At 44.2% G+C, this 22,597-nt stretch overlaps 1 protein-coding gene across 2 annotated transcripts in view; it reads left to right on the top strand.

Moving 5' to 3' along the window:
* The window catches only part of MRPL28 (mitochondrial ribosomal protein L28), a 163,389-nt gene that overhangs the window by 35,618 nt on the left and 105,174 nt on the right, over positions 1-22,597 (top strand). For both annotated transcript variants that reach the window (XM_078663111.1, XM_078663110.1), the window contains exon 3: positions 19,264-19,416. In XM_078663111.1, coding sequence (XP_078519237.1) covers positions 19,264-19,416 — 153 coding nt within the window. The remainder of the gene's footprint in view (positions 1-19,263; positions 19,417-22,597) is intronic.

The raw sequence follows: 22,597 nt of genomic DNA, 5'->3' as shown, positions 1-22,597 counted from the left end.
TGTAATATGAGAATTTACAAGGATACCAAAATACCCTGTTTCACTGCCTCTTGAAGGGCCTGCATTCTAACAATCCTCAAAACACTCCATGCAAGACTTACTTCATCAAGGTCGAGAACCCACTTGTCACCTAACTTGCCCCATCCAACAGTCGTCTGGTGCTGTGGTTATTTGCCTGGAAGTTCCACTCTTTAAGCTTCCAGTTCACAGTAAAATTAGATGATCGTTTGCACCTGGGTCTGCAGGCCATAGCCGAGGGGCAGGTGAGAAAATCTGGCCCGGAGACGGAATCCTCGCCCAGCATGGGTCAGGATCCGAGGTTCCCATCCCACGGCCCGACAAGCCCACACCTTGAGTCTGGATCGTATGTCAATTTGGGGGCGTTTCCCCAAGGACTATGGCATGTAAGTATGCATGCGGGAGGAGGCGATGTACCCCAAAATCTGGTTGGTTTAAGCTGGGATTGCCTGTAAGCCTCCTGTGACAATCTCTTTTGTGCGAATTATGGGACCTTAAGTCCCTCATCGTATTGATAGCTGGACAAAATTGTAGTTTTCTTAACAAAAAAATATATATATATTGAGCCAAACAGAGTATTAATACATCATATGTCTGCTCATTGTCAAAATTACTGAGATTTAGAAACCCTCCAGAACATTTCTGGTTGACGTGGGACACAGCCCTCATTTTTTAAAAGGAAAATTATATATTTTCCTTGATTTTTGCATGTGCCACTAGCCTCTGTTTTTTAGATGTTTTGAAGAAAAGAAGGAATTTGTGTGAAGGACTGGTACTCTGTAGCGAGTAATTTTGTATCGAATTTGTAATTCTGTGTAGGATTCTTATCAAATTCACATTGTCTCCCACGGGTAGGCTCGGGGAGATGCGTTACGATTATTTACAGGTAGGCCCAGTTTTTTACACAAAGGCAGGTATAGAACCTTATGATGGAAAGACCAAGTGTTGCTACTTTCTGTTTAATGATCCCCATGGTATAGCGACATTTAGACCCTGCGAATCAGTTCAGAGTCGATACACCCATCGTTGTTCAAACCTGAACAGAGCTCTTGTGATGTCTGTGTTTCTTTGTTCCTGTTTTTTAGAACATATAATTCTAAGTCATTTGTCAGTATGTTGTCTTTTGTCTTGTCAGTTTGGTATTATCTTCCTTGGGTCAGATAGTGCTACGATGTTCTGTTATCCTTACCCTAATTTTTCGTAATGTCATCCCTATGTTTAGGAGTCCACACTGGCATTTCAGCTTATATATAAGGTTATTTGAGTTGCAATTTGTTAGATGTTTTAAATTCCAGGGTGATGAAATGCCCACATCCACCTCAGTGCATTTCTTTGTATATGTACATACTCCACAGCTTCCATATGGGAAGGGGCCCGTGGGTGGAGGGAGATAATAGAGTCTCTGTTGTGACTCCACTCTCCTAATTTTTGGGTGTGTATGCACAACCTCGTCTGATTTTCTAACTGTGTTTAAACGCAAACATGGGTCGTGTCATCTTCAGATTTCCAGTATCCTCCAGTGTCTCATGATCACCTTTTTTACTGAGTTGGAAGTGGGGGTATACGTAGTTACACAGATAGGGGTTAGATTCTTGGATCTTTTTGTTTGTTTTTAATCGGGCTTCCCTATTGTTATTCAAAGCTCTTTTCTTCTCATTTGTGATAATTTTTTTGGGGTAGTTTCTCTCTCCGAGTTTATCGCTTAGTATCTCGTCATGTTCTTTCTATTTTCTGGTTTCTGTGCAATTTCGTCTTAGCCACAGGTATTGTCCAATTGGTAGACGTTGCCTTAGTGCGCGGGATGATTGCTTTCAAATCTGAGGAGGCTCTTTCTGTCTGTAAGTTTATAACAAACCTCCTTTTTCAAAAGGCCTTCGTCATGGTAGATCCACAAATCTAAATATAGGATTTCTTTTTCGCTCATCGTCATATTATATCTGAGAAACAGGTCCAGATTGTTAAGCCAAAGTGAAAACTCCAAGGCTTCTTCTCTGGTGCCCCTACAGATCACGAAGATATCGTCAATGTACCTCTTCCACAACCTAATCTAGTTGTGAAAATGGTTCTCATTCACCTAGAAGTTTTTAATTTTGAAAGCGTGTACGTAAAGGCATGCTAGAAACGGGGCACACGTGCTCCCCATGGAAGTCCCATGGACCTGTAGGAAACATTCTCCCTCATACTCAAAAATGTTCAGAGTCAGGACCAAATGTGTACAATCCAAAATAAAACCTACTGGTGTTTGTTGGTTTTCTTGTCTTGGTGTGAGAATACTTTCAATGACATCTATAGTGGCTTCTTGTGGAATATTAGTACCTGGGATTCCACATCTAGGGTCAATAATAACTCCTTTGCTTGATCAAAAGCCATGTCCTTCAGTTTTTTTAAGGATATCCGATGTGTCTTTCAGATATGAAGGCATTTCTGTGGCCTAAGCTTTCAAAAATAAATCCCGAAATTGGGACAGAGGCTCCAGTGTGGAACCTGCACCCAACACTATCGGTCGGAGGGGGGAATTATTTTTTAGGTACTTTGGGCAGAATGTAAAAATACTATGTTTTGGGTTCTTTTTCCAATAAAAAAAGGGCCTCGTTGTCTTTGATCCATCCGTTCTCTTGTACTTCTCTCACTACGAAGGTCATTTCCTCCATTATGTCTGGTGTGGGATTCTTTGTCAGTTGTTTATAGTGTTTTTGTGTTCTCTAGGAGTTACATACATTCTGCATGGTACATCATCTTGGGCATAATCACTATCCTTCCACCTTTGTCTGCAGGTTTTATTACCACTGTGTCGACGTTCCTGAGTTATTGTATGGCTTCTCTTTCAACTTTGGACAGGTTCTGGAATGGGGACCGTTGTGTATGTCTCAGGGGTTCGAGACCTATGTTGAAAGCCGCCACCTCTGGTGGTAGCTGTTGATTTAGCGGTGTGTAGGTGGATTTTTTTCGAAGACCAGTCTTAGGGTCTTTCGCATCAGCCCTGTCCCCCTGATTCTCTCTATTAGCGAAGAAAGCTTGTAGTCTTATTTTTCAAAAGAACTCTGCCATTACAATTTTAAGTTGGAAAAAAATCATCCTTCAGGGTTGGAATAAAACCCAGGCCTTCATTAAGGACCCATCTCTGTGTTTCTGTCACGGCTGTCTGGGTAATATTTATCAGCAAATCAATATAGAGAGAGAGGACTAGGTAGGCTAGTCCGGATCCCCTGATTTATATGTAATTTATCAAAAAAGGACTAGCTTAGTTGTGTAGAGAGACACCGAATGTGTCCCGGGTGTGCTACGACTCCAGTTTACTGAGGAGCTGGTATACTTGCTGAGTGTGCTGTGTTGTGAGTATGAAAGTGATTTAAAAGCTATGCAGTGGGTCCCAGTCCCGAGGGGTACATTTTAATGTCTGGGCCCCTGCTAGCGGATAAGAAGGCAAACGGACGCGTTGGAGTGAGTTATGAACTCCTTCGTCCTGTGTGGTCTACATGTTTCAGCCAGGCCTTTTATTTACAACTGGCTTTCCTCAGGACCAATGAGTATGTGTGAGTGAAAATAAATATATTAAGTGACTGGTGTTGTATATAAAAGTGTCGCAGTCGCTAAGGTGCGTTACGTGTTAGAGGGGGATTCCCTCTGCTTTACTGTACACATAACATAAAAGACACAAACAGACATACAGGGTAGAGTCAATTAGAATAATATTCTAATAACACAACATGTTTGCCGGCTTCTAAGGTGTGTGAATGACCTAGACCGGCGAGAAAACGTGGCCATGTGGATTGCATGGCAGGTGTGGTTTTTAGCTTAAAACCGGGGTGTGGGTGGTGAGCTAAACAGCGAGGTAAGTGTAGGGTGAGGTACAGGTAAGTATAATACATTTCCTCACACTTGCTGTTTGCTGTTAAAGCTTCCTTGGGTCACCTGGCAGAGAGAGAAGACCCTAAATGTTGTGGAGAGGCATAGGTTAAAGCCGAGCCTGTAGGGAAGTAATCTGGAGTCGTAGCACACCCGGGACACATTCGGTGTCACTGTGGTGGGCCCGATGATGAAGCATGCCACCAACTAGGTTGGTGGGTGAGGGCTTCATGACCAAACCAAAATGGTTTGCCAACAGACGTACCCTCTGAGTCTCTCTACACAACTAAGCTAGTCCTTTTTTGATAAATTACATATAAATCAGGGGATCCGGACTAGCCTACCTAGTCCCCTCTCTCTATATTGATTTGCTGATACTAGGCAGCGCACAGCTGCGAGAGATACTTCTTACACACCATGGCAGAAAATACAGGCCTAACCTTCACCGAGGATGATGTCAGCGAAATCCTCACTGATCCCTCTCTCCTGGCAGATTTCAACACAGGCACGACTATAGCACAAACTACAGACTGGGACTCTCTCACTGAGAAAAAACGGAATAGGATACGAACGATCTTACATGGTGTCATCCTTGCACAATACCTTCTCACCAACACAGCACCGAAAGGACTTCTGGTCACCAACGCACCCAGAATCTTCCTTGATGATGTCACCTTCAGAAAGGAGTGGGCCCAGATCGCTCGGCATTGCACCAGGGACTGGCTCATACTAATTATAAAGACTGCTAAACGCCTTTCGGATGCTGTGATCATAGAAATCCAGGCGACAGAGACCCATTTTAGAACCACACTCACGGGTTACAAGAAAAAACTGGATGATCAAAACCGTGAAATGACTGAATATAAAGAATACCTTACGCAATCCAAAATCAAGAAATTTGAAAAAGATCTGAAGAGATTCAGCTACTCCAAGACCTATCCCTACACTGATGATGACTACACTGCACCCACAAGAGGCACAGATAGCTCAGGAGACAACAGCTCTGTCTCCAGTGATTCTAGCGCAGGATCCACCAAATCCAGAGGGAGAGGACGTAGAGGCCAACATTGGCAGCAACCCTGGCAAGGGCCCCCACAACATCATAACTTTGGGCCACCACCTTTTGGTCCAATACCCCCACGATACTTTGGATATCCGCCCTTATATGCCCCGGGACAGATGCCTTACTATCAAAACAACCAAAACCAGAGATATCCTTTTTTAGGCCAAGGCCGCAGACCACGCGGCAAGAGAAGGAATCCCCCCCAACAAGTACAGTGGGCCACAGAAGAAGACCCGGTGAGCTTCAACACACGGAACAAGTCCCGGGAACAAGCGGGACCCAGCAAATAACAATACCACACAATAGCAGCCCCCTGGTATTCAACATCTCCGATGTACAACTAACTAACGAGGAAACCGCCGTCCTCAACAAAGGACTTTCCTTCGTCCCCACCACCAGACTGGATACCTTTAAACTTCATGTGGAGTTAGCCGAGTTCTTCAGGAAACTCAAGCTGAAAGCCTTCTTTGAAAAACAGGAGAACACTGGCAACAATATCGAGAACATCAACGAAACAGGCCTGAAAATGAAGTCCAATTTCATCTCCCCACCAGCCAGCATACCAGCAGAAATTACCACATTTGAACTTGCAGTCTACTCTGAAATAGAGAAACTTCAACCCAAAAACACGTTCAATAACCTCTGCCACCAGGACCGGGAAACCATTAAGCGCCTACAGAATGACCCCACCCTCATCATCAAACCAGCGGACAAGGGGGTTGGTATTGTGGTCATGAACAAAAGCGACTACGATACAGAATGCCGCAGACTCCTGAGTGATACACGGAATTACAAATGCCTAAAAAAAGATCAGACGGAAGAGCTACAAAAGAAAATTAACCAACTTGTCAAACATGCCAGCGATGCTGAATACCTGGCAACATCGAACCCCACGACACTTCATTCTTGACTGCGCTGCCCTTGCTTTGAAAGAAAACTATTTTGAGTATGAGGGCAAGTTCTTCCTACAGACGAACGTTTCGCATACAAAAGAGCAAAGAACCTAAAAGACCAATTGGTGTCTACCAGACCGAGAACAGACCCCCGTCCGACAGACAACACAATCCTGAACGTTTGGGGCCTACCCAAACTCACTGGCTACCAACCTTGCAACAACTGCAGCGTCTGTCATCTGACATCCTCTTCAAAGACACTTGCCCTGGAAAATGGCAAAACCTGGACACAACGCCAGTTTACTAATTGTAACTCATCCAACCTGCTGTACCTCATCACATGTCGGTGTGGCCTCAGATACATCGGTATGACTACCCGGAAAGTCAGGACAAGAATGACTGAGAACAGAAGCACCATGCGCTGTGGCAAGAACATTAGTAAACTGACGGAACACTTTCTCACCCACAATCACACCACCAATGACTTCACGTGGACAGTGATTGAACAGTGTGAAGTAACTAACTGCAATGAAAAGGCCCTTCTCATGAAGGAACAACGCTGGATATACCGTCTTTCCACCCATATAGATGGGCTCAATGACTCCATCCCGTGGAACTCGCTGATAACCTGATGGGCCACTCAACACAACTTAGGCATCCAGACAGTACAACCTGAATTGACCGTTTATGTCCTAGCCCCGTTTAGACTTGTGTTTTTACCCCAGTCTGTATCTCTTTGATAACTTTATAACATTTGAATACCTTTCCACATGTCACCAGACCCCAAAACGGGCCGTTTCCTCTCCTACGCTGCTATGCGCATGCGCTCTTCAGCGGCACTACCTTCACGTACCGCGCATGCGCACAAAGCACTGATCCCGCGCGCATGCGCAGAGCTGTACATGACTCAGCGCTTCAGCACGACCGCACCCACCTTTCCCTCTCCCGATCCAGGTGCTGTGAATCAAATGGGCTATTTAAACCCGACCGGGGACTCCACACTTTCACCCGGGACACCGCAGCAGGACGACAGGTCCAAGGAGCACACAGATCGGCAATTCCGTGAGTAAAAAATGCTGGTTCACCGCTACGATCTAGGTAAGCAGCAGAATCTTTCTTCCCTACAGGCGCAGCTTTAACCTATGCCTCTCCACAACATTTAAGGTCTTCTCTCCCTGCCAGGTGACTCAAGGAAGCTTTAACAGCAAACAGCAAGTGTGAGGAAATGTATTATACTTACCTGTACCTCACCCTATACTTACCTCGCTGTTTAGCTCACCACCCCCACCCCGGTTTTACGCTAAAAACCACACCTGCCATGCAATCCACATGGCCACGTTTTCTCGCCGGTCTAGGTCGTTCACACACCTTAGAAGCCGGCAAACATGTTGTGTTATTAGAATATTATTCTAATTGACTCTACCCTGTATGTCTGTTTGTGTCTTTTATGTTATGTGTACAGTAAAGCAGAGGGAATCCCCCTCTAACACGTAACGCACCTTAGCGAGTGCGACACTTTTATATACAACACCAGTCACTTAATATATTTATTTTCACTCACACATACTCATTCGTCCTGAGGAAAGCCAGTTGTAAATAAAAGGCCTGGCTGAAACATGTAGACCACACAGGACGAAGGAGTTCATAACTCACTCCAACGCGTCCGTTTGCCTTTTTATCCGCTAGCAGGGGCCCAGACATTAAAATTTACCCCTTGGGACTGGGACCCACTGCATTAAATCACTTTCATACTCACAACACAGCACACTCAGCAAGTATTCCAGCACCTCAGTAATCTGGAGTCGTAGCACACATTCGGTGTCACTGTGGTGGGCCCGACGATGAAGCATGCCACCAACTAGGTTGGTGGGTGAGGGCTTCATGACCAAACCAAAATGGTTTGCCAACAGACGTACCCTCTGAGTCTCTCTACACAACTAAGCTAGTCCTTTTTTGATAAATTACATATGGGTAATATTTATAACATTGTCTCTTAACTTCTTGCTTGTCACTGGTTGGGGTTCCCCTGTGTTCAATTTTCGGGTGTCTATTTCTTGGTCTTTCCGGGCCACCTTTTGTTTCCTATGCCCCTCCCCCATCTGGGGCCTCTCTAAAAAACTCTGCGTGCGGTGGGTGCCACAGGAAGCTTTGTGGTCGTGGGTATTGAGGGAAGACATAGGGTGGGCATCCCCATTGGGGACCTGGGAGATTGTCTCCCATGTATGGTCCCTGTCCCCTCTAATTCATTCTGAAATTCCTCCTCCCTCTCCCTCGTCTTTGAGGTTGATCGGGTGATCTGCTGGAGGAACCATTTGTCCCTGTGGAGGGCTTGCCGTTATTATACAAGAAAGAAGACTTGCTGTCTCTTTGTACATAGTCCGCCTTAGTGTATGGATATATCTTCTTGTGCGGGAATTTAGACCGATCCTTTTGAAAGTTGTTTATTTTCGATTTTGTTAGGTAATCCTTATACTCAGTAAGGCCCTTGTTGACCTCCTCCAGTTTCTTTTTGAACATTGTGATTTTTTGGGGGTTTTAAAGCATTCTCCAGAGTTTTAATCTCTACTACCATCGTGTCAGATATGTTTGGCTGTTTTGTGATTAATATCAGCCATTCTCTAGTGCAATTCTACACAATGAGGGACCAGTGTTTTCGAAATTCCTTGTCTTGTGAGTAGATTCTGGGTTTGTTAGTCATTACGGTGCTTACGGCGTTTCCAGGCCGTTTGGAGGCGGGTAGGTCGCATGGCAGTGTCCCAAGCATCTCGCAAGTAAATAAATGAATGGAAGTGGGGATCAATGCTTGTTAAAGACTATGCGCTAGATTTTTGATTCTGGGTACTGACCACTACGGAGCATTCCCTTTCTCACCTCCCTTCACACTCCACTTACCGATCACTTCATCGCAGGTTTGAGTGCTGCTGATTGGCAGTACGATCATTATAGACTAAACGAGCTCCATGGCTGGGGACTACTGCTGATATGGGCAGGTCAGGACGTGTGAAGCATTAGTCCATGGGTTTTACTAACATGGTTAGCCCAAGTTCACAAATCTCATTGGGTGCAGCAGAAGTGGGTGACGGCATTCGGAACTACGACTAACTTTGTGCAGATTAGCATTAGTTTAACAACCTTACTCTGCACATTATGCTCATACCATCTAAGCACTGATACTCGCAAAAGAGGCTACAAGCATAGCCTAGAGACCCCCTCTGTGACCACTCTCTTTTTTAACTACTGTGGTAAAATGGAGCACCCATAACAATGTGTGCAGGCATTCTGAATTTTGATGTTAGCATTGTGCATATGATAGTCAGTTTCACAGTTAAAAAGTGGGCACCTGGCACATTACACCTATACCAATTAGGCTCCATTTCCCGCCACAGGGGTTACAAGCATAGCTGTGTTGCCCCCATTTATAACCACACACTTCTATAGAACGAGCAGTAAGCTATAGCTGCTGGGTCTCACCTTTATCCCTAAGCACACCGCACAATAACGTAAATCCATATGAGGGGTTCTGTCAGAGAATTCCACATTTTTTATTTTTGTGAGTCTTGTGCACATCCTTGTTTTAAACCATGACCGTGGTCGCTCTTCATCTTCTCTAACCAAGGTGTCACGCAGTGTGTCTGGGACATCCAACTTGCCTAAGGAGCATTACTCTACTCCCCTTGGTGTAAGTTGCCACTGCACTTGAACGTGCTTTGTCACATCCTTGGAGTATGCTTGACGGCGTTCGTACTAGATGAATGTGGCTGATGCTGGAGTCCTCTACATCATCTATATAGTGCTTCTACGTGCTGCAGAATATTTTTATGAATTTATGAGTGCCTGATCAGCTTTTGTTTTGAGAAACTTTCACCTCACTTTCTAGCTAAGCAGGCTCACGCCGCTACTTTTGAGTGTTTTTGTCAATTAACTTTTGTACTAATGCAGTGGATACTGGTGTGCATTTTTAACAACCTGTCGCATATGCTTTTCCACCTATTGTCTCTCTGTCCTCTAGGTAGAACTGTTGGTCTGCGACCCTCCAGGTGCAGGATCATTAACTTCTGAAAGCCCATCCTTTATTAGATAGGGAGTTTCATGCCCCTGATTGGGGAAACAAGTCACCATATTTCTGACACAATACGTCTGCTCATTGTCAAAATTACTGAGATCTAGAAACCCTCCAGGAAATTTCTGGGTGACATGTGGGCCAGAGTCCTCATTTTCCAAAAAGAAAATTACATATTTTCCTGGATTTTTACTTGTGCTACTACCCTCTGTTTTTTTAGATTTTTGGAAAAGAAGGAATTTGTGTGGAGGACTAGTACTCATTAGCTAGTAATTGTGTATCGAATTTTAAATTCTGTGTAGGATTCTTATCAAATTCACATTGTCTCCCACGAATAGGCTCGGGGAGATGCATTACGTTTATTTACAGGTAGGCCCCGTTTTTTAAACAAAGGCAGGTATAGAATTTATGATGGGAAGACCAAGTGTTGCTACATTCTGTTTAATGATCCCCATGGGATATCGTCGTTTAGACCCTGTGAATCAGTTCAGAGTCGATACACCCATCGTTGTTCAAACCTGATCCGTGCTCTTGTGATGTCAGTGTTTCTTTGTTCCAGTTTTTCTAGAACATGCCATTCTATGTCGCTTTTCAGTATGTTGTCTTTCTATATAATGTCTTGTCAGTTGGTATCATCTTTCTTGCATCTGAAAGTGCTACAATGTTCACTTATTTATTTTATTTGCAAAGTTTTGTATAGCGCTGGCTAGACCCATTGGTATCAGAGTGCTTTACATGAGGATCAGTGAGTTACAGGTTCCATAATTACATAGACAAGTACAGACATAGAAGAAAAGAAAAAACATGAGATTAGACAATAATGTGATATTATTAGCGCAAACACACGTCTTATGCGGAGTGGAGCAGTAGAGGGGGAAGGGTAAACGGGGGTAGGGAATGCAGGTAGGAAAACACAACTGGAAGGAGAGGAAAACGTTATCCTTCTCTAACTTTTCATGAGGTCATACCTATGTATAGGAGTCCACACGGGCATTTCAGCATATACATCACGTTATTTTAGGTACAATTTGTTAGATGTTTAAATTTACAGGATGAGGAAAGGCCCACATCCACTTCAGTGCATTTCTTTGTAATTGTACATACTCCACAGCTTCAACATGGGAAGTGCCCAGTGGGTGGAGGAAGATTCCAGAGTCTCTGTTGTAACTCCACTCTCCTTATTATTTTTGGGTGTATGCACAACCGATGTTCTGTGTTTAAATGCAAACATGGGTCGAGACAGCTTCCGATTTCCAGTGTTCAATATCCCCCAGCGTCTCATGACCAGCTTTTTTTACTGAGTTGGAAGTGGCGTTATACGTAGTTACACAGATAGGTCTAGATTATTGATTTAAAAAAAATGTTTTTAATACGGTTTCTCTATTGTTATTCAAAGCGATTTTCTTCGCATTTGTGATTGTTGTTTTGGGGTACTTTCTCTCTCTGAGTTTATCGCTTAGTATCTCAGCATGTTCTTTATATTTTCTGGTTTATGTGCAATTTTGTCGTAGCCTCAGGAATTGTTCAATTGGTAGACCTTCCCTTAGTGCTCGTAGGCGATAGCTTCCAAATCTTGGGAGGCTATTTCTGTCTGTGGGTTTATAATAAACCTCCGTTTTCAAAAGGCGTTTGTCATGGTAGATCCGTAAATCCAAAAAGAGCATCTCTTTTTCACTCATCGTCATCATAAATCTGAGAAACGGATCCAGATTGTTAAACCAAAGTGAAAACTCCATGGCTTCTTCTCTGGTGCCCCTCTAGATCACCACAATATCGTCAATGTACCTTTTCCACAACCTAATCTGGTTGTGGAACAGGTTCTCATTCACTTAGACGTTTTTACTTTTGAAATCGTGTATGTAGAGGCATCCTCAAAAATATTCAGAGTCGGGGCCATATGTGCACAATCCAGAATAAACCAACTGGTGTTTGTTGGTTTGCCTGTCTTGGTCTGAGAATACTTTCAATGACCTCTAGAGTTGCTTCTTGTGGAATATTAGTATACAGGGATTCCACATCTAGGGGCAATAATAACTCCCTTTCTTGATTAAGTCCTTCAGTTTTTTAAGGATATCCTTTGTGTCCTTCAGATATGAAGGCATTTCTGTGACCAGAGGTTTCAAAAAGAAATCACAGAATTGGGACAGAGGCTCCAGTGTGGATTCTACGCCCGACACTATTGGTCAGAGGGGTACATTTGTTTTTATGTATTTTGGGCAGAATGTTAAAATATGGTGTTTTGGATTATTTTTCCACTAAAAAGGGGCCTCATTTATTTATTTATTTATTTTGAAAGTTTTATATAGCGCGAACAAGATCTTTGCAGATATCAGAGCGCTTTACAAATACAGGAGGTGGGAAACAAGAAACATGGGAGAGATCAACAGTCTTTTGAGCATACAATACTTGTAGGTAAAAAAAAAAAAAATGAAAGGCAAAATAGGGTGGGTACATGGGGTAGCATAATAATTGACTAAAACCAATGATACAAATCGACAATCGAACAAACAATAGTGCAGATAGGTGTATATCTTCAAATAGAGCAAGAGTAAGAGTTCAAGTGAATTTAGTCATGAGGATAGCTTTTACTTCTTTTTTAAAGAATGCAGAGGAGGAGATAAGTCTGGTTTCGGGTCTGTGATCTATCTGTTCTCTTGTCCTCCTTTCACTAAAAAGGTAATTTCCGCTATTTGTCTGATTTTTTTTTTAGAGTTTTTTTGTTCTCTAGGAGTTTCATACTTCTGCTTGGTACATAGTCTTGGGCATAATCAAGCATCAGCAAATGAGAGCCCCTCCATGGTTATCGGAGCGGTGCTCAGAGGTTACAGTTACCTTCAAACACCAAAATTATCTCCCAGCTAGCAGCTGTTCAAAATATACTATCACACCGGGGCGACATGGGGCTCACACCTGCCCTTACTAACTCAAACACAAAAATTGGTGTGATACCCTCATAGAAATGCTGTTTATTAATCAGGAAGTTAGCAGGCTAGTATCAGAGACCCAATGAGTCCTCTGTGTACTGCTAGTTGTTTGTTACATAAATTCAAGGCAATTCCAAGAATTGAACGAGGATGGGCAACTCACGTAGTGTGACATGCTTCATCATTTGCCACCTCGTGGTTACGAGGTTACTACCAGGTTACTACCTGTTAAGAGGTTACTACCAGGGCGGACTTTACCTCAGAAAGGGGCTTTCCTGAGGGAGTTCTTAGATATTTCTTCTCTCAGGACAAGGATTTAGATCCAGTTTATGCCTTAAAAAATATGGGAGAATCCACTAAAGTATCCTTTAGTTTGGTGGTATCCCTGGTTGATTAAAAGATTACCTAATGGTACATTCAGGAGTCACTGACACATACAGGTAATTACAACCAGGTATGCCTCCTGTATTTACCCCTTGGTAATCTTTTTATCCCTTGGTAATCAAACGATGAAGCATGTCACATTACGTGAGTGAGCCATCATCGTCCAATTCTTGGAGTAGCCTTGAATTTAGGTAACAAACAACTAGAGGCACACAGAGAACTCATTGGGTCTCTGGTACTAAGCTGTTAACTTGCAGATTAAGCAAACAGTATTTCTCTGAGGTTATCACTCCAATGTTTGTGTTTGTTTGAGTTAGCAAGATCAGACATGAGCCCCACAACGCCCCTCCTGTTTCCCCTTTGTGATAGTATATTTTGAACAGCGCTAGCTGTGAGATAATTTTGGCTTTTGAAGGTAACTCTGTAACTTCTGAGAACTGCTCCGGTAATAACCATAGAGGGGCTTGCATTTGCTGATGAAGATGTCCTCTCCATCTAAGCCGCTCCCTCAATTATGGGAGATTACACTGTAGCACAGACAATAACACAGATGAACGATTAGGACTCTTTGTCAGATTTGAAAAGGACACAAATAAAAACTATGCACCACGGAGCTATAATGACATGAGGATTTGAGGTAATGCCGCCCTGAAGAGCTTGATCATGAATAACGAACGTGCGTCTTGCACACTTCTTCCAGGGCTGACTTGGAAACAACACCGTCATGCAAGGGCACCACACCTTAAATCACCTGTGGCTCTCGCCCCAGTGGGCGGGGCAGTGAAATGCCTGCTGGTCTAGGTAGTTTCAAAAGGTGCCGTGTAGTATTATTTCTGAGAATTTGCATGTGCACTGTCATATTAAAACACAATTAAAACCCAGGTGGGTTGGTGAAAAGTTCTGTACTTCACTTCACTAGACCAGAAGGCATTTCACTGCCCCGCCCACTGGGGCGAGAGCCACAGGTGATTTAAGGTGTGGTGCCCTTGCATGACGGCGTTGTTTCCAAGTCAGCCGTGGAAGAAGTGTGCAAGGCGCACGAAACGTGTTGGCAATTAGACTTTGGCTAACATGATTTTGGCAATGGGAAATTCGTTCTGTCTGAAAAGGCTGCTGCTTACAGCAATAACACGCTTACTATTGACCTTCTGGTTGTGAGGCTTGCTTCAAGGGGACAGAACTCTGTATATATATATATATATATATATATATATATATATATATATATATATATATATATATATATATATATATATATATATATATATATATATATATATATATATATATATATTTATTTATTTATCATGGTTTCGGCTAAATTCTTCTGACGTGGTGGGTGGAGCTGCTCATAACCCAGAATTGAAAGAACATTTGACGCTTAGCGAAAGGATACCTGCAGTGTTGTGCCTCTTTGGATACGTTGACCTATGTGTCTCACAAACCGATGTTGTACTGTGAGGGAGACAAATCGGGAAGAATGATGGCTTGGTTGTTGGAGAAAGAGACAACTAACAACCATATGGCCTGTGGAAAATAGAAATAGGGATAATGAAATCTACTCGGGTAGCATAAACATGGCAGGCACCTTCAGGCGTTTTACTAAAAACCAGAAACATCTGAGCCTTAGGCTTTGACAACATTTCTGAACTCAAAAGATTTACCAAGCCTCTCCCTGGAACAGAGGGAGTATATGGACGGCTCGATCCCTAGAGAAGAGATGCTGGGCTCTTTGAAAGACATGAAGAAAGGGAAAAGGTCAGACCAGGATTGTCTTCCTCCTGAGTGTTATCGGGCTTATTCTGCAGTGCTATTAAACAAGCTGCTGAAGGTTTAAAGTGAAGCTAAAAGAAGGGGATGTCTCCCAGAGAGTATGAGGGAAATCCTAATTATGACGGTACCAAGAGGGAAAATTGTCAACTTGATCGATGATCCCAGTGGACATCAAGATTCTGTGCGCTATCATTGCAAGAAGGATGCTGAGAATATTGATGGATTTGGTACATGCAGAACAATCAGGTTTTGTCCTAGGTCACACCACTTCACATAAATGGAGACACTTGGTGCATACGAGGTCACAACTAAATTCGAATGAGGCACAGAACAGGGTTGCTCATTGTCCCTGTTAATGTTTGCTGTCGTAGCAGAGCCTTTGGCATGCGTGTTGCATACTGGATGTACGCTGGGGAATACGAATAGGAACCCGCTATACATGTGCTTTCCTAGTATGTAGACAATACCTTGGTGTATGTATGGAGCCCAATTAGTTCTGGAACTCCTGATTATAGAAGAAGAATACTGTACAGTGTCTGCACTGCATACACCCTAAACCAAGCCTTTCCCCTTGGGGCATAGACACAAAATGGGGAGAGTATATTGTGCAACTTGGGTTTTTAATGGCAGATTATAACATTGAAATACCTGGATATAAACGTCACAAGTGACAGAGAAGTGTATGTGAGACTGGATGTGGGACATGTATTAGTTAGGGTGCACAGCTCAAAAGAATGCTTGTCTCAATTGCCCCTGAACGTGATAGGGGATAATATCATTAATTGAAATGGTAGTACTGCAGAGATGTCTGTATGTGTTTCAAAAAATGTTCTGCTTGATACTTCAGAAAATATTTTAGAAACCGGGATAGCCTACTGACCACACTTATATGGGCCATTGCCCTCCTTAGGGTGAAGCTGGAAACTCTGAACCTTCCATCCGACAAAGGAGAGTTGTGCGTACCTGACATGAAATGTTGCTCTTTAGCAGCCCATTTCCAGTTCTCCCATAGTGGCTGGCTGAGACCGACTTTTGAGGGGTGTCACAGGAGCATGACACTTGAATACCTGTTCCAGGACACACTAGAGGAACATGAAGGGTACTCTTTCTTAACAAAATGACTTCTGTATGGGGCCTATAAAGGTTTCAAGAAATATGCAGGGAGGGCAGGTGGAGCAACCACAGGAGAGAACGGGTGGAGATGCATATGATGGGGAGGGGGCTCAATATGTTTGTCATCACAAGGGAACAAATGTTAGCCGAGAGTGGACAGATGCTGCTATATTCAAGACTATCCAAGGCAGGCCACAACGCTTGGGAGGGATTCCTTGGTGGACCTCCAAAGTCAGGCACACAGGTTCAACTGCTGACTCTGCCATGGGAGGGAGACCAGTATGTTCCCTTTTATGAGGCATTGTCTAGTGATGAACTGAGTAGAGAATCGGTAGTCAAGAGGCAAATGAGAAAAGGTTAATAAAATACAGCTGTCTGGTTGCAAATAGGAGAAGACTAGGAAATATACAAAACATGTACAGCACTACTAGATTTTAGAGAGATACCATTTAAATACTTACAGAGAGCTTATCATACACCTACATCAATACTACAATAGATATACTACACAGCACCAAATGAATGCCCCAGATATCAAGTTGACATGGCAGACTGATACATATGATATGGATTAGCAGAGTGGTAAAATTATACTGGGACAAAGTGGTAACCGCCTTATGAAAGCAGTATCGAATAATATATATGTGTATGTGTATGTGTGTGTGTGTGTGTGTGTGTGTGTGTATATATATATGTATGTATATATACACACATATATAATATAAACAAGCGTTGGCATAGCCAATAGGTCTTGCATTTGGGACCTTATAAGTGGTTTGCCATGCACCAGTTGGTGTTGTTGCACCAATGATATTCTGCTGCATAACTAAATACTTATAGGGTCCAAAAAGCGAGACCTATTGGCTATGCCAATGCTGGTTTGTTTTTTGTTGCTGTTTTGTTTAAGTTGCCAGATCTACAATAGCTGGACATGGTTTTTGTTAACAGTTCTTTGCATCAAATGAACTTGTTTTCATTGATCTGAATGTTGTTTCCATTCTGGTTGTAGGAAGCAGTCAATCCCGGGGCTGCCTAGCTGTGCGCATGCACCGAACTTTGCAAATGAGAAAAAGCCTGGTGCAGGTGCAATTTACAAGTGTGGAGTGAGTGAGCCCCATGCAGCATGACTCACTTACACAGGAGTTCATGCACAGCACCTGCATACTCAGCATGGTTTAAGGAAACTCGACCCACTCCCTCCCAGGCATCGAACACATTTTTACCAAGAAACTCTGAGAAGAGCCTGCCTGCTGCACTGACGGCTCGTGGTGTGTGTGCCTGGTGAAAGCGTGCACTGATGGCTGGTGGTGTGTGTGCCTGGTGAAAGCGTGCACTGACAGCTGGTGGTGTGTGTGCCCGGTGGAAGCGTGCACTGACGGCTGGTGGTGTGTGTGCCCGGTGGAAGCATAACTCTGGTGGTGTGTGTGCATGGTGGAAGCGTGCACTGACGACTGGTGGTGTGTGTGCTTAGTGGAAGCGTGCACTGACGCCTGGTAGTGTGTGTGCCTGGTGAAAGCGTGCACTGACGGCAGGTGGTGTGTGTGCCTGGTGATAGCGTGCACCGACAGCTGGTGGTGTGTGTTTGTGCGCCTGGTGAAAGCGTGCTCTGACGGCTGGTGGTGTGTGCCTGGTGGAAGTATGCACCGACGGCTGGTGGTGTGTGCCTGGTGGAAGCATGCACCGACGGCTGGTTGTGTGTGACGGCTGGTAGTGTGTGTGCCTGGTGAAAGAGTGCACTGACGGATGGTGGTGTGTGTGCTCGGTGGAAGCGTGCACTGACGGATGGTGGTGTGTATGCCTGGTGGAAGCGTGCAATGACGGCTGGTGGTGTGTGCCTGGTGGAAGCATGCACGGAAGGCTTGTGGTGTGTGTGCCTGGTGGAAGCGTCCACTGACGGATGGTGGTGTGAGTGCTCGGTGGAAGCGTGCACTGACGGATGATGGTGTGTGTGCCTGGTGGAAGCGTGCAATGACGGCTGGTGGTGTGTGCCTGGTGGAAGCATGCACTGAAGGCTTGTGGTGTGTGTGCCTGGAAGAGTGCACTGACGGCTGGTGGTGTGTATGCCTGGTGGAAGCGTGCACTGATGGCTGGTGGTGTGTATGCCTGGTGGAAGCGTGCACTGATGGCTGGTGGTGTGTATGTCTGGTGGAAGCGTGCACTGAAGGCTGGTGGTGTGTGTGCCTGGTGGAAGCGTGCACTGACGGCTGGTGGTGTGTGCCTGGTGGAAGCGTGCACTGACGGCTGGTGGTGTGTGTGCCTGGTGGAAGCCTGCACTGACGGCTGGTGGTGTGTGTGCCTGGTGGAAGCATGCACTGACGGCCGGTGGTGAGTGTGCCTGGTGGAAGCATGCACTGGTGGCTGGTGGTGTGTGCCTGGTGGAAGCGTGCACTGATGGCTGGTGGTGTGTGTGCATGGTGGAAGCGTGCACTGATGGCTGGTGGTGTGTGTGTGCCCGGTGAAAGCGTGCACTGACGACTGATGGTGTGTGTGTGCCTGGTGGAAGTAGAACCATTCACAGTGATAGGCACAAATGAAACTGACGAAGAGGAGGGGGAGAAGGGGGCGAAGGGAGGGGGAGTGCGAGCAGAGGAGCATGATTCACAGCTAAAAGATACAAATGAAGCTGACCAGGAGGGAGGGGGAAAAGGGAGGGCGGTAGTGCAAGCAGAGGTGCCTGATTACAGCAATAAAAACACAGATGGCAGCTGTGCACATGCACAAGCTCGTGAACGCAAGCTGTAGGCCAGCAAAAGCCTCTGGTGGCACTTTTAAAAGCCACTTACTAAATGTCTCGAAGAGACAGCGCATGTGCTGTCTCAGGCGAGACCTAAAAATATTCCAAGTGCCGTTGCCTCATGAAGAACCGGATGATAGCACTCATAGGTTCACAGTTAATCAGTTTTATTCAAAGTCTCCTATATATATGTTTTAAGAAGGTTCCAGCTAGTGTTTTTTAAGTCTGATTAACATTCTTGGTCTCTTCTGAGATCACCATAAGGTATCTGGTGAAAAATAAAGAGGAATAGTAACTTAACTAACACCTCATTGAACAGTACACTATTACGCCAGAATAACATGCTCCTTCAAATGTATTATGAGGTAAACTTGAGTTACCCTCTTTTTCCTAGCTGTTTAAAATGTGAAATTGGGAGTTATTTGTTGACTGCGTCTGTTATTTCCTTAAATTAGCTTTCAACGAGAGTGAAGAAGACTTGGAAGCCACAACTGTTTGACCGTGAGCTGTACAGCGAGATTCTCGATAAAAAATTCACCATCACCGTTACAATGAGAACTTTGGATCTCATTGATGCAGCTTATGGATTTGATTTCTACATACTAAAGGCAAGATTTCATTTCATTTAGTTATTGTAATTTAATGTTTCCTTTTTTGAAAAGCGCTCCACGTAGAACAGTGGATTATATAAAGAGTACCTGTATTGGAATTCTTAATGGTGGAGTGAATTAAATGTTGAAATACAGTAGAGGTTTATGCAGGGCAAAAAGATGTTTAAGTTTGACAAAGAGGAGACCTGTTAGTGAAACACTGGTATTGCAAGGACAATACTTACAGTGGAAAGCGGCAAGAAGAAAGAATGATTGAAATCAATAAACGGTCTAAGAAGATATGAGGATACAGGGTTGTTGGGAAGAGCAAGAAGGGAGTGTAGGGGATAAAAATAATTTCAATAGAATCCTGATTATCATCAAACCGTTGAAATAGTGTCAAAGAAACAACCTTTGCTAAAGTGCTATCAAATGTGAAGGTATTGGACTGTGTAGTTAGAGTTCAAGTGGACTGCCTGAGAGAGCAAGAATAACCACACCAGGGACTGGCAGATTTGAAAGAAAGCAAATATGATACAGGTTGATTAGCTGCAGACTTTAAGCACCAAAAAAAAAGAGAATGGTATTAATGGAATGAGAGGTTTTAAGAATCAAACCAGCTATTTTCAAGAGAAGCGAATAAAATAGTTGCAAGTGTAATGAAGGAATGTGCAGAAGGAGGGAGAGGATAGATGAAGATGGAGGAAAGAAAATAATCCCTCTTTTGTGAAAGCAACTATGGGCAAAGGAACACACTGAACTAAAAGGATGGATGTGGTTGGGGAAAGAAAAGAAAATTGGTGAAAGGTCAGCAGAAAGTGGTAGTGTTCTCTGGATATAGTACTTAAATCCCTGCTAAAGGTTTTGAGCAGGATCAGAATAGGAGAGATAGAGGATCCCCCTTGGCAAAAACCAGCCCCGGACAGGGCAGGATGGGTTTGTGGTTTGTTCCTAAAAAACAAAAACTATTTGAGAAACCCTGACCATCCAGACTGAACAGACCCAGAGATATTCTGATTGCTATTCCTGACTTGAGTGGAAAATTACTGAAATTGAGACAAGTGTGCAAGACAAAATTAGGATGTGAGCCAAGGGATTCAACAGTTTTAGAAAGAAATTTAAGATGATGGATCACATTTCACCCCCCCAAACAAATATGAGACTATCACTAAGGGATGCTAAAATACACCAAACAAAATAGATAAAAGACGAATAAGGGAATTTGACGGCTCAAATGAGAAAGGCAGGTAGTGAGATGAAAATAAGAAATCACAAATGAAACTTTGGAATATAATTGGTGAGTGGGAGGAGAAAGTGGAGTAGGAAGTTGCAGAGAAAATGTGTGAGAGAGAAATGTGAGTAGCCATTTGTACCAAACGAAATTAGGGAAAGAATAGTGGGATAAAAAGAAGTGGTCAGCAGAATTGAGGAGACTAATTGTATTGAAAAGAAACAAGATGAGAAAAAAGTTTCCATGAATTGTCACAGAAACAGTGGGGCTGAGAAGTAAGGAGAACGCAGTATCAGGTGGCTGCCAAGGATGCCCTCAGAAAGGGGGGTGTGTACACAATAAATGTGTCCCAAGAACAAATGAAACTGCTTGGTGTAGGTGGTTCTGTAGGGTATTGATGCTCCTGGGCAATATGCAGGTAAGTATACACTAGTACTAAGTGAGGATTGCGGTGCATAAGGGTAGGGAGAGCCACCCTCCTCCCAAACGTGTGGATATCCACTGGTAAAACAGAGCAACAGTCCCCTGCACACATTAACAGTATATCAATAATATCAATAACAGTGTGAGAAAGGCTTGAGTCTTTGCTGGAACATGCGCTTCAGTTTATTCACAACAGCCTTAGCCTTCAAGGTCATCATAGGTGGGGATAATTTGCGACCTGAGGCCCCTTAGGATTCTTCCTAGTCTGGTGTTTTGTTTCAAAGTGGTCCCATCCCACCATTTTGACAATTCACTCTTTTTCAGTCTCTCCAGTACAATGCATTTTCTTTTAAGTGCAACAGTCAAAATTCAAGTTTTTTACCACAGTACAGCAAAACTAACATGAGAAAATATGCTATTTATTACCATTGTTGAAGGTGGGGAGGGACATGATGAGGCTTTGCCTTGTGTGAATCATGACCCCTCCGTACACTCAACAATGGTAATAAATAGCCTATTACTCTGCATATGTGTGTGCCTTTGCATGTGTATTAACTACTGACGGTTGCCAGAAAGAAGTTATAGTAAGGACCTAGTTTCCATATGAAAAGCTTTTTTTTTTCTAATCACTTTAGTGCTGTTTGGTGAATCGTCATGAAATTTTCAAAAACTAGTTTGGCACTCACCTCAGCTGCTGTTTGGAAAGTTTCAGGGTTATTCGTTAAGCGGGGGCCAAGAAAAAGTGGAAGGGTCCCAAAATGAGGTTTTTCTCATGCAATTTCCCATAGGAATTTTAGACACGACCCATAGGGATTTTAGACAGGACTACAGCCCAAACTGTAGAATGGAATTACACCAGATTTGTCAGAAAGCTAGATCTTGGTCCAGAAAGTGATTTTTAGGTCGCGCCTGCGATTGCAGGGGCGAAAGCCCCTGCTGTCGCAAAGCGATCTATTGCAATCATTTCAGTAATTTTCCCCGTCAAGGACTAGGCAGAGACAACAGACTGTCACGAGCACGCAGCCAGCCGGAATCGGATCAGGTCACGCGCTCCGATCCCGGCCGGCTGTTCACAACACATGCACACGCAGGCACAGGCAGGCACACACGCAGGCACACGCAGGCACACACGCAGGCACACACGCAGGCACAGGCAGGCACACACGCAGGCACACTCAGGCACACACGCAGGCACACACGCAGGCACAGGCAGGCACACACGCAGGCACACACACAGACAGACGCACGCACCCCCCCCCCCCAAACTCACCGGGCTCTTTTAGCGTGTTCCGTGTCTCTGTCGTCAGCCAGGGGGTCAGTCTCGAACCTCAATCTCCCTCCGCAGCGCTGGTCTTCACCCGGGCCCCCTCCCGGGACCCGGGACTTCAGATGCCGCACTCTTCTTTGGTGCCGGGGCTTGGAGCGCGCATGCGCGGGCAGCTCCCGCCCTCTCGCGCTCAGCCCGGGCGGCTTTCGGATTGTGGCTTTTCTGACAATTTGATCCCCATGGAACACGAATGACTATTTTCAAACGTTGACCCAAGG

Source organism: Lissotriton helveticus, chromosome 10 (genome assembly GCF_964261635.1).
Source record: "Lissotriton helveticus chromosome 10, aLisHel1.1, whole genome shotgun sequence".
Taxonomy (NCBI): domain Eukaryota; kingdom Metazoa; phylum Chordata; class Amphibia; order Caudata; family Salamandridae; genus Lissotriton; species Lissotriton helveticus.
This window is presented reverse-complemented; position numbering and strand designations above follow the sequence as displayed.